General features: G+C 46.2%; 3 protein-coding genes across 3 annotated transcripts; 1 reads left to right on the forward strand and 2 right to left on the reverse strand.

Moving 5' to 3' along the window:
• Positions 1–1,020: 1,020 nt before the first annotated feature.
• Positions 1,021–2,221, reverse strand: LOC143895363 (uncharacterized). Its single transcript, XM_077402417.1, has 2 exons — positions 1,497–2,221; positions 1,021–1,306 (listed from the first exon to the last, which is right to left on the reverse strand). Exons 1-2 carry the CDS (start codon positions 2,219–2,221, stop codon positions 1,021–1,023), a joined length of 1,011 nt encoding a protein of 336 aa, XP_077258543.1.
• A 7,304-nt stretch (positions 2,222–9,525) lies between these two features.
• Positions 9,526–11,618, reverse strand: LOC143895358 (uncharacterized). Its single transcript, XM_077402412.1, has one exon. It carries the CDS (start codon positions 10,874–10,876, stop codon positions 9,875–9,877), a length of 1,002 nt encoding a protein of 333 aa, XP_077258538.1. The 5' UTR covers positions 10,877–11,618; the 3' UTR covers positions 9,526–9,874.
• Positions 11,619–11,625: 7 nt separating this feature from the next.
• LOC143895357 (uncharacterized) lies at positions 11,626–13,512 on the forward strand. The gene has a single exon (XM_077402411.1). It carries the CDS (start codon positions 11,953–11,955, stop codon positions 13,147–13,149), a length of 1,197 nt encoding a protein of 398 aa, XP_077258537.1. The 5' UTR covers positions 11,626–11,952; the 3' UTR covers positions 13,150–13,512.
• Positions 13,513–16,406: the final 2,894 nt, after the last annotated feature.

A 16,406-nucleotide genomic window follows, 5' to 3' on the forward strand; every position in this document is an offset into this window, starting at 1 on the left:
ATAATTTAAGGTCATCAGCATACAGTAAAAAAGAGCAGAATTTAATAAAAGCAGCTATGTCATTAATAAATAAAACAAATAAAAGAGGGCCAAGATGTGAGCCCTGCGGCACTCCAGACAAAACATTTATACTTCTAGAGAAGCTATTATTAAACTTTATGACTTGAGACCTGTTTGATAGGAAGCAGGATATCCAACGCAAAAGAGAACCTCCGAACCCTAGAGATCGAAGTTTACACATTAATATTGTATGATTAACTGAGTCGAACGCTTTTCTAAAATCGGTATAAACTGAGTCAACCTGGGATCCACTCTCAACAGTAGAAGTTAAAAAATCATAGTAATTAACAAGATTTGTCGTTGTCGAGCGTCCCGGTACAAATCCATGTTGTTCCTTTATAATAATGTTTTTACATAGAAAGCTAAGTTTTCGAGCAACAATGCCATCAAAGATTTTCGGCATAACATTTTGTTTACATATAGGACGATAGTTAGTGACTGATTGACGGTCGCCACTTTTAAAAATCGGAGAGACAAGACATTGCTTCCAAATAATAAACTTTTTTGTCTTCTTCTATACCAAGCACGGCCGATGTAATCAGGTGTTTTACCATACTGTACGGTACGTTTCCGTCTTCCCATCGTAATCCATGGTGATTGCGAATCAACCAGGTAGCGCACGATTTGTCGGATTTTGTGAGGAGATTCCACAACATGGGGTAATTAAAGATGTGATGCGTCAGAACGCAGCCTTTTCTCAGCACCGCCACCTCCTTCACGACAAATTTCATCCCGACGAGGAATCCTTGCAGGTCCACGAACGTTGGTACGGACATGACGAGATTTCTTTATCTTTCTCTCGCTCGTCGATGCGTCATTCGAGAGGAATGACGCGCAACTCTGCAAACCGTCTCGCGACACTCTGATTTATACTTCCCCCTCCCTTACCCCTTTTAATAATTGTATCGGAGATTGATGGAAAGAGAGAGAAAATATTTACGTCGACGTTGCCGCGAACATTCAGACTATTTTGCTCACCACGTTCGTCAACGGGTTGTACTCAATCACGCGGTCGTGTATGATGAGACAGTACGCGGAAGTATTTGGCGGTACGTTCTCCATGCAGTCGAATTCTAGTCTAACATCCACGGTAGCGTTTTTGACGGATTCGTTTTGGCGAGAGCAATCGATGATCACAAACGGACCGTTACGTAGAAAAGTCGAAACGGTGAGACTCGGCTCGAGATATTCGTATCCGTAGTATCCCTTGCAGAAACGAGCGTACATATCGTACAGAATCGCCCATCTGTTTACCAAAGTCCAAATTCAGATCGTCGTACAGATAAACTTCCGAGTTTAGATAGAGTTTTACGTTGGTCAAGTTGCAGTCGTCGAATCGGCTTGTGTCGGCGGACATGACGTTCTTCCGACCCGTCTGCAGAGCGAAGACGACGTATCGCGGTTTCTCGAGCTGGGTCGCGGTCTTAATGGCTCACGAATGCTTGGTCGTGTTTTGCAACAGGGGATACTCGTACAGATCCCACGAACGGAAACCCATACTTAAATATCGTCCGTCTTCCAAGGTGCGCAGCATCGACAGCTTGTTGATCTCGTTCAATACCACGTGAGGCATTCGCCAATGTATCTTGAGTATTTTGATAGTAGGCTCCAACGCGAGACTTCCCACCAGGGAATTGTTGTCGTTGCGCGCTCGTATCAAGATCAATTCGTGACGAGCGTTGATCACCACACGTTTGTAATCCTCGCAAAATCCCAGTAACAAGTTGAGCGGTACGCAGAAATTAAAATATCCATTCGGGTTATTATGTGGTTCCCAGCTCGCGTTTCGCAGGATCACGCTTCTGTCGGACGATACCGTAACGTAGTTCTTGAGCGTGCTGGTTATTCCTACGTTTCTGCAACGATCAATCTCTATACCGTCGAGCTCGTATCGAATCTCGTCAAACATGAACGCGACGCAATTAGTACCCAATACCACGTTATCGGCTTGACCAGCTGCTCTGGTCACCGTCAATGTTCCTTCGACGTAGAGAAAACTTTCGCACGGCAACGTATACAGATCCTGCTGTTGTATGGGTATTCGTATCTCGTCGCTATACTCGAACGTTGTGTTGGCGTACGGGTTGTACGTGTGAGTCTCGATCTTGACGATGCGATCGTCAAAGACCGGCTCGCCTCCGATGTTAAGAATTTCAGTCATCGTTCAGATGTTTCGTACCGCGAATCCCAGAGATTGTAAAAATTTAACGTTCGATGCGTTGAGCTTTTTTCTCGTCTCTGTTTTCGTCTCAGTTTTAACGCTACCGAATGTCGATTTGATGATATCGTCAATCGTCGCAGTCGTAAAGATATTCTTATTTGTCGCGTGCTCCGAGTCGTTCAACACGAGCATGTCACACGTCGCGCGTTATCGCTGTAGCCGTCGTACGTGCAATCTGACGGTGATCTCTTCTCCTCGAAAATCGAGCAATCGTCCGTCTTGATCCGTGACGCGTATCGTTAGATCCGTAACGCTTCGCGCGATGATCGGCAGATAAATGATCTGCGCCGGCGTTTCCGATATCTTATATCCCGGTGGTACGCTCGGTGAAAATTCGTGTATCGTGTGAACGCGTTTGCCGTTGCTGTACGCACCCGCGGTTACGTTACACTCCACGCGGATAATGTTTACGTTGATAATATTAATCGACGCGTCCGACTCGTGCCACTGTCTTGGCTGCAATATACGCTTCGACGAGAATCCCAGCAGCGATCCGACGTTGTTCGGTTTGTTAAAGTTCACTCTGAAAGCGCACTTGATCACGCTCTTCATCGTATTGTAATTTGCGCGGAGCACTATCGGGTATTCCGCGGCCTCGTCTTCGTAGCTGTTTGCGCGAATGGTCGCCTCTCGCGCGATATTCGCGACCAACGTACGATCATCGTTGGAACGATTTACGCGTCGCGGGCGTTTTCGTGAAATTTCGCGTTTCAAAAACTCATTTATGGCTCGTATCTCGTACGATCCCTCGGAAATCGTAATTTCCGTGTCATCCTCGTCGAAATAAAATTTATTGTTCGAAGAATTCACGTTCGGAATCGTGTAATATGTCTCAAAGCACGTTAGACCGAGTTCGTAGTCACCGTCGCTCAGATCCACTGCGGGAAAATAGTGCTCCGCGAGGATGCTGCTTTTCCCCGTCAGCGTGAACGTTATAGACATGTCGGTGGAAACCGTTAACGAATACTGAGTCACCACGGCGCACCGTCAGGCTTTAAATTTGCGTCGATCGTCCGGAAAAATTGCAGGCACAATTGTCCACAGATGTTCTGATCGTATCGCTGATAAGACGTGCAATTGTACTCGATCTTCGTCACGCTCGGCCCGAAATATCGCACCAGTTCTTTCGGTGGTCGAAGATTGCCGAAACTGTCAAAATATACGATTCGATCTTCCCTCTTTGCGTACGCTACCCAATGAGTACCGGGACCCGCTGCGTCGTCCAAATTCACGATACCGCTCTCGTTTCGACGTACACCGCCGATCGGTAACGAATCACGCATGAAGACACCTCTGAAGAACGGTACGCGCAAACGCCTTGCCAATTGTACGTTAGTCGTAATACCCGCGGGCATATTTAACGTCTTTTTGACGTTTTTTTTTTATTTTTTGACGCTACTCTTCGCCCGCGTTTGTGCGGGCCGAGATACAGCCCTTGTCCGTATTTGTACGGAGCGAGATAAAGTCCGCGACCTTCCGCGGCGCGATTGTGACGTTGCATCTCTTCCAGCTGACGCCGCGCGGCTTTGTTATCGTTCACGGCCTTTACGACTGCCGCCGCTCCGCCGGCCAGAGAACCGAGAACTCCCAACAACGGTAGAATCGGCAATACGCCGCCTCGTTTCGCTGTCGGAAGTATCCGTTTTTTCATTAGATTTTTTTCTTCGCAGTTTTCGATTTTTTCGTTTTCAAACCCATTCCAAGCTTCGTCTTAGCCTTCATGGTCGCCCAGACGGCTGTAGCGGCAGCTCTCTCTCCGAGAGTCGAATCTCTCGCGGTAATGCGTTTTCGCGCTTTTGCAGCGAGTATCTCGTCCGCCGCGTGTCTCTCGGTGAGATCGCGGTTACGCGAATAGGCTATGTCGTGCTCGCGACACGCCGCGTCCAATGGATTAATACCTTGATCGCCTCTCGCCAATCGTTCTTGTAAACGAGTTCCCGGACCGCAAAATTGATAGCTGGGAATGTGTAATTCGAACGGAAGTGCGTTTATCGCGCGATTTAACAGGCCTCCGCCATTTTTTTTCGTTGACATTTGCCGCAATCCTTTATCATTGGCGCGGGACTGTCGATGTGCGTTCGCTGCCACGGTCGATTGTAATGTTCGTAACAGCGACGATATGTCTGAACCTCCAAATCCGCCTTTAAATGTTCCGGAAGCTTGTCCCACACGTAGTGGACGTGATCGCCGCACGTTTGCAGCAGAACGGCTTTCGGCACAAATTGCAGATGTTCGGCGCTCAAGTCGCGAATATCGGAAGGTCTCGACAGTAAGACAAACATTTTTGCTACTGAGCGATTCGCGGTTCCGCTCGCCTATAAATAGGCGTTCGAGTCAGCCAGAAAGTCGGCAGTGTGGAAAGAAATGAGATTCGTGCGACAACCGTTGGCGATTCGCGTGACGAATTGCGACGACAGATCACGGTCGATGGGGGGCAACGTGGAGAAACGCAAGCACGGTACGATGTTACCGACTACTATACGCGCGATCATTTGCGGCCCTTCGATATGCGGTAAAACCAACGTTTTGATTAGCTTGCTGGAAAGTCCGCACGGTGTACGTTTCGAAAACGTGTACGTGTACTCGAAATCGCTGCAACAGCCGAAATATCAATATTTGGAGAATTTGTTGACATCGATCGATGAAATCGGTTATTTTACGTTCTCCAATAACAGTGACGTCATTCCACCGAGCGACGCACGTCCAAACTCGATCTTCGTCTTCGATGACGTGGCGTGCGATAAGCAAGACGTTGTGAGAGAGTATTTCTCAATGGGCAGGCACTCAAGCGTCGACTCCTTCTATCTCTGTCAGACGTATGCGAGAATACCTAAACATCTGATACGGGACAACGCGAATCTGCTGATCCTGTTCAAACAGGATGGTACCAATTTGAAACACGTGTACAACGATCACGTGAATACCGACATGTCGTACGATGAATTTTGCTCGTTGTGCCACGATTGTTGGCAATGCAAGTATGGATTCGTAGTGATAGACAAGGACAGCGCGCTTTCAAACGGGCGATACAGAAAAGGATTTAACGTGTTCGCGATACCGCAAAAGCGGTCAGTCGTTGCCGATACGTTGTCGAAGGTGAAACATTAGCGTTATTACAGAGAGAGATCGACACTCTGCCTTTTTTTGTTCCGCGATGGCTGCGATCGACGGGGGCGAGACGATTTGCGAGAAGGTTGTAAAAGATATTGCAAAGACGAGTAATTCGATTCGCAAGAAACTTCGCGCTTTGAAGACCGGTAAGATCGAAAAGGACATTGAGTTGGACACGCACTTTAAACCCCTCATCGGGCCGTTGAAAAAGATCGTTGACAACTCGAACTTGACCGCGGTGAAAAAAGAGGAGCCGACGGAGAGCGACGCTGACGCGAAAATCGAACCGCTATCCGTTCAACAGCGCGGGGAGGAGGAGGATGCTACACCGAAGAGAAAGAAGAAACGATCAGACTCCTGGCCGGATCTGTCATCGACACCGTGTAAATCTGATCAATCGAAACAACCGATAACCTCTACACCGATAACCTCTACACCGACGCGAACCGTGCAACGTACAAGTCCCGAATTTCTTGAAACCGCGAATGTTTTCGAAACCACGGACGACTCGATCAGGACGACCGTTCATAATCGGTTGCAAACGTCGGAGGGTCGAAAATGGTTTATAGAATCGAGTAGGTAAGGTAGGCCGGTTCCACTCTGGGGATCTGAGGGGGGGTGAGGGGCGGGGGGAACCGCGGGCGGGGGGGACCGCGGGGGAAGGGGGAACCGCGTGTTTCGGCGCCGCGGGGGAGGGGGAGGGGGACCCGCATGTTTCGGCGTCGCGGGTAGGGGGAGGGGGAACCGCGTTCTTGGGCGCCGCGGGGAAGGGGGAGGGGGGAACCGCGTTTTTCAGGCGTCGCGGGGGAGGGGAAGGGGGAACCGCGTTTTCGCCGCGCCGTGTTTTCCGGCGCCGCGGGGCGACCGCGTTTCCGCCGCGCCGCGGGGCGAGGGGGGATCCGCGTTTTCGCCGCGCCGCGGAGCGTTCGCGTTTTCGCCGCGGAGCGGGGCGAGGGGACCCGCGTTCGCGTTTTGCCGCGCCGCGGAGTCCGCGTGACGTCACACGGCACGCTCGCGTTATCTCTCCTTCGCGCGCGGTTTTTCGCTCCCGGCCCCCGTTATCTTTCCCCCGTTCGCGTTCTCTTTCCCTCGCGTGTTTTCGCTCGCGGTTTCTCTCGCTCGCCCCCGACCCCCGTTTGCGCGAATACCTGCACGTGTGCGATGAAGTCACCGCAAGACATATTCTCGAAAACGATATCGCACCATTAACTTTTAATGGTTTAATCTGTAATACTGCTATTGAACAGCTATTAAACAGCAAAAAACAGCTATCAGTATAACTGCGATCTGTATAACCGCTATTGAACCGCTATCAAACTTCTTTTAAACAGCTAAAAACAGCCATCAAACAGCTATTGAACAGCTATCAAACAACTAAAACAGCTATCAAACAGCTCTTGAACAGCTATCAAACAACTAAAACAGCTATCAAACATCTATTGAACCGCTATGAAACAGCTAAAAACAGCTATCAAACAACTAAAACAGCTATTGAACCGCTATGAAACAGCTATCAAACAGCTCTTGAACAACTATCAAACAACTAAAACAGCTATTGAACCGCTATGAAACAGCTAAAAAACAGCTATCAAACAGCTCTTGAACAGCTATGAAACAATTAAAACAGTTATCTGTATAACTGCGATCTGTATAACCGCTATTGAACCGCTATCAAACATCTTTAAAACAACTAAAACATCTTTAAAACAATTATCATGCACTTAAAACATCTATATTATACTACAAAGCATGTGGGAAAAGAAAATAAAACGTTTATATATACATATATAGTTTATTTTAAAAAAATCATATTTTTTTCTGGTGTCGCGACCACCAGTTAAATATATTTAATACATTTTGTAATGCGCAATTCTTAACACGTTTTCCGCATCTTACAGTATTAGTAACATCTAGATTATTTAAAGATTCGATATCTTCGTAATCTGCATCCAAAGTCTCAATTTTTAGATGTCTTCTCGCTTTATTCTCAAGCAGATCCACCAGCCATTCTCGTTTCTGGCATCCCTTGACGTACACAAGAGTAGACGTCTCGTCACCCTCTCCAAGTACAGCCGATGTAATTAGGTGTTTCGCCATGCTGTACGGCACGTTTCCATCCTGCCATCGAAGTCCATGGTGATTTGCAATCAACCAGGAAGCGCATGACTTATCGGATTTCGCGAGGAGACTCCATGGCATGGGACATGTAAAAATATAATGGGCCAAAACGGTCCCGTTTCTCAGCACCGCCACCTCCTTTACGACAAATTTCATCCCGACGGTGAATCCTTGCAGATCGACAAACGTTGGTACGATCATAATGAAACGACGAAGCAATCTGTATCTTATCGCGCTACATATGTATCTCTTATATCGCAATATCTGCTGATATCGCAATTTACATGATTTTGCGCACTACGTTCGACAACGGACAGTATTCGATTACACGATCATGCAAGATGAGACAATAGGCTGTAGTATTTGCCGGTACATTCTCTTTACAATCAAATTCTATTCGCACATCCACGGTGGCGCTCTTGACAGATTCGTTTTGTCGCGAGCAATCAATGACGACAAAAGGTCCTTCCGTTAGGAATGTATACACGCTGCAAAGCGTATCGAAGCTGTCGTATCCGTAATAAGCTTTACGAAAACGCGCGTACATATCGAAAAGGACGGCGTATCGATTTTTGGCAAAATCTAGATTCAAGTCATCGTACGGATAAAATTCCGAGTTTAGATAAAGTTTCACATTAGTCAAGTTACAGTCATTGAATACGCTAACATCTTGCGACATGATATTCTTGCGGCTGGTCTGCAGCGCAAAGATAACGTACCGCGGCTTCTCCAGCTGAGTCGCCGTTTTGACGGCCCACGAATGCTTGGTCGTGCTCTGCAACATTGGGTACTCGTACAGATCCCACGAACGGAAACTAACACTAAGATATCGTCCGCTTTCCAAAGCCCGTAGCATGGATAGCTTATTGACCTCGTTTAATGTGACGTGAGGCATTCTCCACTGTACTTTAAACAATTCAATTTCCAGCTCCGTCGCCGGATTTCCTACAATGCAATTGTTATCGCTACGCGCTCGTATCAAAATTAATTCGTGACGAGCGTTAACAACGACGCGTTTGTAATCCTCGCAAAAGCCTAGCAACATCTTGAGCGGTACGCAAAAGTTAAAGTATCCTTCAGGTATGCTCGATGTAACGTCCCATCCAGCATTCCGCAAGATTTGAGAATCGTTATACGATAGCGATACGTAGTTCTTGATGGTACTGGTTATTCCAACGTTTCTGTTGCGATCAATCTCCACACCGTTGAGCTCTTATCGAATTTCATCAAACATGAACGCCGCACAATTATTTGCAAGCGTTGCCTGAGACTCGTCATTCCTTCTCTTTATCGTCAATCTTCCTTCAACGTAGAGAAAGCTTTCACACGGCAACGTGTATAAATCCTGCTGTTGTATGGGTATTCTTATCTCATCGTTATGTCCAAACGTTGTGTTGGCGTACGGATTGTATGTGTGTGTCTCAATCTTGACGACGCTGTCGTCAAAAATTGGGTCACCTCCAATGTTTAAGATATTAGTCATTTCGTACGACGAAACCCAATGATTTCAAAAATTCAACGTTCGACGCAGTGAGTTTCTTCTTTGGCGATCGAATTGTCTTCTTGTTTCTCGTCTGTTGCACCTGCTCAGCTTCGTTCAGTACGAGCATCTCACGTTACCGCTGTCGTCTTCGTGCATGCAGTCTAACGGTGATCTCTTCTCCGCGAAAATCAATCAATCGACCGTCCTGATCCACGACGCGAAGCGTCAAGTCCGAAATGCTCCGTACGATGATCGGAAGGTAAATGATTCGTGCCGGCGTTTCCGATATCTTATATCCTGGAGGCACACTCGGTGAAAACTCGTGTATCGTGTGCACGTACTTGTCGTTGCTGTACGCACCCGCGGTCACGTTGCACTCTATGCGAATGATGTTTACGTTGATGATATTTATAGAAACATTCGATTCGTACCATTGTCGCGGCTCCAGCACGCGATTCGCTGAAAATCCCAGCAGCGATCCAATGTTGTTCGGTTTTGTGAAATTTATCCGATAAGCACATTTGATCTCGCTCTTCATCGTATTGTTATTAGCGCGAATAATAATCAATGGGTGCGGTTCATCTTCGTTTGTCGAGACATTATTAGATGGGTCCCATAAAAGAGCGCGTTTCAGATACATGTCTATATCACGCAGTTCGTACGATCCTTCGGGAATGGTAATCTCCTTGTCGTCGTCGTCATAGTAGAATTTATTGTTCGACGAATTTACATTCGGTATCGTGTGATATGTTTCAAAATCTGTTAGACCGAGCTCGTAATCGCCATCGCTCAAATCCACGGCGGGAAAGTAGCTTACCGCGAGGATGCTGCTCTTGCCGGTGAGCGTAAATGTCAGTGACATGTTTGAATGAATACTGAGATTAAACAGCGTAACGCCAGTTTTTAAATTGATTGTCAACCGACTGTAGAAAACGCAGACACAGTTGTCCGCAATTGCTCTGATCGTATCGCTGATAAGGCGTGCGATTGTACTCTATTACATTGTTCTCTAGATACTGCGCCAATTCTCTCGGTGGTCGAAGATTGCCAAAACTATCAAAATATATGGCACGATCTCCCTTCTTCGCATACGCCACCCAGTGAGTACCCGGTCCATCAGTATTATCCAAATTCACGATACCGCTCTCGTTTCGACGTATGCCGCCGATCGGTAACGAGTCGCGCATGAAAACACCTCTAAAATATGGAATGCGCATATGTTTTGCCAATTGTTGCAGTTGCACATTGGTAGTTACACCCTTGGGAATTTTTAGCGTTTCTTCGACGTTTTTTTTTCTCGAAACACCCTGTCCGCGTTTGTACGGAGCGAGATAAAGTCCGTGACCTTCCATGGCGCGATTGTGACGTTGCATCTCTTCCAGCTGACGTCGCGCGGCTTTGTTGTCATTCACGGCCTTTGCGACTCCTGCCGCTCCGCCGACCAACGAGCCGAGAATCCCTAATAACGGCAGGATCGGCAGGATACCACCGCGTTTCGCTACCGGAAGTATTCGCTTGTTTTTCTTCTTTTTCTTCGTTTTCAAACCCATACCGAGTTTCGTCTTAGCCTTCATGGCTGCCCAGACAGCTGTAGCTGCAGCTCTCTCTCCGAGAGTCGAATCGTTCGCGATAACACGTTTTCGCGCTTCCGCGGCGAGTATATTGTCTGCCACGTGTCGTTCTGCGAGATCGCTGCTACGCGAGTAGGCTATGTCATGCTCGCGACACGCCGCGTCCAATGGATTGATACCCCGATCACCTCTTGCCAATCGTGTTTCTAAGCGAGTTCCCGGTCCGCAAAATTGATAGCCGGGGATATGTAATTCGATCGAAAGCGCGTTTATCGCGCGATTCAACAGACCTCGACCTATCTTCGGCGGCATTTGCCGCAGTTTTTTATCAGCGGCGGCGGACCGTCGATGTGCGTTTGCTGACACGGCAAATTATAATGTATTAAACAGCGTCGATATTGCTGAACCTCCGAATTTGTCTTGATATGTTCGGGCAGCTTATCCCACAAATAATCTATGTAATTATAAAACTGTCGCAGTAGAATGACTTTTGGTATATACTTCAACTGCTCGGCGGTTAAATCGTAAATATCGCTGTTATCCGACACGAGCAAAAACATTTTAACGACTGAGCATATCAGCTCTACGCGTCTCTATAAATAGGCCAGCTTTCTCGATATTATTATTCATTTGTTGTGGAGAGGAGATAAAATGCGGTTCGTACGACAATCGCGGACGATCAAAGTGACAAACTTTGACGATAGGATGCCATTAACAAAAGAGGTACGCAAACATGGAGGCATGCTACCAATTTCTATACGCGGTATCATCGGCGGTCCGTCGAATTGCGGCAAGACAAACGTCTTGATAAGCTTGCTGGAAAGTTCGCACGGTGTACGTTTCGAGAACGTGTACGTGTACTCGAAATCGTTGCAACAACCGAAATATCGATATTTGGAGAATATATTAACACCGATAGAAGAGATTGGTTACTTTACGTTCTCGAATAACAGTGACGTCATTCCGCCGAGCGAGGCGCTCCCGAATTCTATTTTTATCTTTGATGACGTGGCGTGCGACAAGCAGGATACGATAAGAGAATACTTTGCAATGGGCCGGCACGTGGACGTTGATTCCTTCTATCTTTGTCAGACGTATGCGAAGATACCGAAGCATCTTATACGCGACAACGCGAATTTATTGATTCTGTTTAAACAGGATGGTACCAATCTGAAACACATATACAGCGATCACGTAAACACAGATATGTCTTACGAAGATTTCTGTAAATTGTGTCATACGTGTTGGCAACAAAAGTACGGATTCGTGGTGATAGACAAGGACAGCGCGATTTCGAATGGTCGATACAGAAAAGGATTTAACGACTTTGCGATACCAAAACGTGGTTAGTTGTTGTCGACGCGTCGATTGAACAACGTTAGCGCAACATGGACAGCAGCGAGGAGATTAGAGAGCGCGAGAGGATAGCAAATCAAATTGCGAAAACGAGCAATTCGATTCGCAAAAAATATCACGCCTTGAAAACTGGTAAAATGGAGGAAGATATTGCGTTGGAGAGACACTTTAAGCCTATCATCGAGCCTCTAAGGCAGATTGTCGAAAACACCGTAGCTGACAAAGAATCTGACGTGTCAAAGATTGAGAATGAAACGGCGTGGGAAGACGAAGAGCCGAAGCTCAAACGACAACGACCAAACGCCTCGTTTAACGACTCTGTAATGGCTTCAACTCCGGTTACGTTGAAACGATCGATAAATGTGCCATCTAATTTGAGCGAAATAACTAAAATTTTACAACCGCGTAAATCGAAACGATCGAAAGTTGCTCCACCGAATGAACCGCCGATAACCTCTGCGTCTTCCGTACAACACACAGTGCTCGCAAACGAAGATGTTTTTGAAACCACTGATGACTCACTCGTGACGTCCGTTCGACAGCAGTTGCAAACATCTGAGGGTCGAGAAACATTGAGAGATCACTTGGGTCCATTGAGCCAAAAGTACATCGGGGCTGTTCTGAGCGGCGATCAAGAAAGCGGTATAAACATCGTGTACGGCGTTTATTTCAGTAACGATGGAATGTTGCTCGGTAATAAGCGTTTTGACGTGGACAACGCGGACAACATAATTATCGACGACATACGATACGCAGGCACACGCGGTCTTTACGAGTTGATCTTTAAGAAAATTCCCAATGACGAGATCTACACGGAGGATGACATGCAAAAATACAAGAGCATTCTGTTGATGACGAATGCTCATAAACGCAATCACAATGCTCACGCTCAAATAAAGGGCAATGGGGGATACAAGTACAGAAATATAATCGCACCGTTGATTTCAGGTAAAAAAGCTGGAAAAGGTATACCGCGTGCCATGACAGGTAACAAATACAGAAATATAATTGCATCGCCAATTTCGGGTAAAAAAGCCGGAAAAGGTATACCGCGCGCCATGACATTAAACGACAACAAGATCGACTATGTTCATTGGGACGATCCCAACGAGCTTGTAGATCGTCTCCGATTGCTCGAAGCTTCGCGCCTAGCGGGTCACAACGGTCACGATAACGAGATCCTGTCGATTATCGAGGAACTTCGCGAAGCTGGACTTATTATAAATTAAGTGGCGCGACAGCGAGTCATTCAATCAACATCGAAATGCCGATCAACAAGTTTGGTATATCGCTCGGAAGAGGCGGTGCGGAACCGTACTATCAATGGAGAGGATTAATCAGAAATTACGTGCGAAATAACGCTCTTTGCATGGTCGCCACCGACTTTGACGCGAAATCGCGCAAGATTCGACGGATAGCGCCACCCGTAGATGATGGCGATGCAGCCAACAAACGCTACGTGCAGCAGAGCGTGCAAATTTTGGAAGATCGACAGGATGAAATGGAGAGAAAGATTGCTGTATTCCAGAATAACATGCAAATTACCCTAAACGAACTTCAAAAGATGATTCAAGATGTAATTGTGAATCATCGCGAATAGATAAGAACGTACATCTGATCTCTGCGTCAGTTGCGCGTCATCGTAATGGCTGGTAAGAAGCAATCAGTTGAAAAACGGCGGCTGGTGGAAGAATTACACGCTCCTGCGAGAAGAAATTTTTCGCGAAGACGCGTCATAGTACGCGGATACGATGACCTGTGGCAGGCGGATGTGGTCGAGATGCGACCATACACGCGATTTAACAGAGGCCACCACTACATACTCACCATTATCGACGTGCTGAGCAAGCACGCATGGGCCGTACCGCTCAAGGCCAAGAGCGGAACCGAGGTTACTACGGCGATTGCAAAAATAATTTTAGACGGCGGAAGATGTCCGAAAAATCTGCAGACTGACAAGGGGAAAGAATTTTACAACGCAAACGTGCAGAAACTCTTGAAGAAACATAATATCAATCACTATTCGACCTATTCCGTAATGAAGGCATCGGTCTTCGAACGATTTAATCGCACGCTCAAGAATGACATGTGGAACATGTTTACGCGCAATGGAAATTACAAATGGATCGACTCGCTGTCAGGTCTCGTATCGGATTACAACGCGCGAAAGCATCGAACTATCGGCATGCGGCCCATCGATGTTACCCCCGCGATCGCCGACAAGCTCCTAACAACGGTGTACAGTCACGTAAAGATCGCTGCTCCCGCGCGATTCAAAGTGGGCGACTCTGTACGTGTGAGTAAATTCAAGACAATCTTCGAAAAAGGATACACGCCAAATTGGACCACGGAAGTATTTAGAATCGTCAAAGTGCAGAAAACTAATCCCGTGACGTATCTGTTGGAAGATTCTTGCGGAAAATCCGTCGCCGGTGGCTTCTACGAATACGAGTTACATCGCGTTGCTAATCCCGACGTGTATCTCGTTGAAAAAGTTTTGCGCAAAAGAGGGGATGAGGTTTATGTAAAGTGGTCAGGATTTGATAATTCACACAATTCATGGATACACAAGAATAATGTATTGTAAAATTTATTACAGTATAAAAATATACATATATACATATGAGTCATTTATTTTCCTAAATATCTAAATGTATTTACAATATATTTACAGAGGTATTAACAATATATTTACAATGGTATTTACAATTGTATTTTATAATGTCCCCATGGCAGCGTTTCGGTAGAACCGGGTATAATGTATCGCTTATCATCGTACGGACTTAGAGCTATTTTTGTTTCAGACACGGTGTATACCTCGTGTTTTTTGGCTCTTATGCAGGTTTGCTGTCGCGTCATTTCAATTTCGTCGCGCAGACACCGCGTGTAATCGTCGAACGTTATCGACCTGGCTACGACGTTACTCTTAACCACCTTTAACCTTTTTCGTATCTTTCTTACCGTCCACTCGCAAGGCGTACATCTTTGCTCTAAGCCCGACGAATTCGGTCATTATCGCCACCGTTAATTTTTTTTTTTGTCTTTATCCTTAACCCCGGAACTTTTTTATTGGGCGATTGGGTACCCTACCTTAACGAAACCTAATCGGTGTGGCAAACTATTTAATGTGACGCTTCTGTTCTAACACATCGCGAACACCAGTCATAAATTTTGACTGTCCGTATCATGTACATGACCTTTACCCTTTTCGCGATACAATGGTAACATTTACCGTGATGAAATTCTACAAACTGTCTTTGGGGATATCGGGATCACCTACCCACGTAAAAATTTGGTTTTGGCCCCAAATTCACCTCGGTTTTCCCATTTCTATTGCTACTAAATTTTTTTCCCAAAAACGCTTTCGGCTATGAAATTTTTGGGTTTTCAAAAAATTTCCTCCCCCCCGTATCTACCCCTCCCAAAAAAGTCACCAGCCCCAAGTCCCCAAGGGGGTTGGGGCCCCCCTTTTTTCCTTTTTTGCCAAAAAATTCATTGTTTTTCAATTTTTTAATTTTTTTCGAAAAAAATTTTGGCCCAAGTCCTAAATTTTTTTAAAATTAATTTCCCCTTAAAAGCGAAAACCCTGGGGGGGGGCGAAAAATTTAGTATAAAAGGGGAAAATTTTTATTCGGAACCGGACGAGACACTGCTGCAGGTTTCGATAATTTTTACATAACGTTTTTTATCGTATAATGTTGCGGGGGAGCTTGTCCTGTCCGGGGCCCTTGCCGGGGGTTTTTTAAAACCCCCGGGGCCCGGCCGAACTTTTGGGGCAGTGGGGCCTTTTGTGAAGAGTTGCGGATACTAAAACCCCACTTGGGTTTTGTAGCCTACCCCAGGAATCCCCCGCGACATCCATAAAAAAAAAAGGGGTTCGTTTCGCCCCCTTTAAAATCTGCGTAGGGGAATTTTTACACTTTTCCCACCCCCTATAAGTTATTTCCCCTCAAAAAACATAGGTACACGAGGGTTTTTTATGGTCGTACTTTTTCTTTACTTGTTTTTGGCCCCCCCCCTTTTCTTTGAACTTTTGGCTCAAACCGCCCCCCTAAAACCGCTTTTGTAAAAATAAAACCTGTCAATGTCGGTGACAATTCGAAATTGATCCCGGGATGTTTAACATACCCCTCCCACGAAAAACCCCCGGAAATATAATAATACGCCGGATCGACCCCTAACTCGCACGAAACCCCATCCCCCAAAATTTTTTTAAAATGTGGGCCCCCAAAAAAACGGCCCCTTAGATAAAAAACGCTTAATAAAACCCCAGCTTTTTGAATAAAAACCCTGCCAGAGTTGAGGGGGGTGCGCGTGACGCTCTGGGGTACGGTTAAAACCTGCAATAAAATGAAAAAAGAGTCGCGGGTGGTAAAAACAAGTCCCCCAATTTTTTTGGCGCATTAAAAGACTCGTACGGAAATCCCCCCTTTTTTTGTGTCAAAAAACAAATTTTCTGCGGATATTAAAAAAATTTCCGTTGCAA

This window comes from Temnothorax americanus, unplaced genomic scaffold (assembly GCF_048541705.1).
Source record: "Temnothorax americanus isolate GAGA-0224 unplaced genomic scaffold, ASM4854170v1 Scaffold154, whole genome shotgun sequence".
Lineage (NCBI taxonomy): Eukaryota > Metazoa > Arthropoda > Insecta > Hymenoptera > Formicidae > Temnothorax > Temnothorax americanus.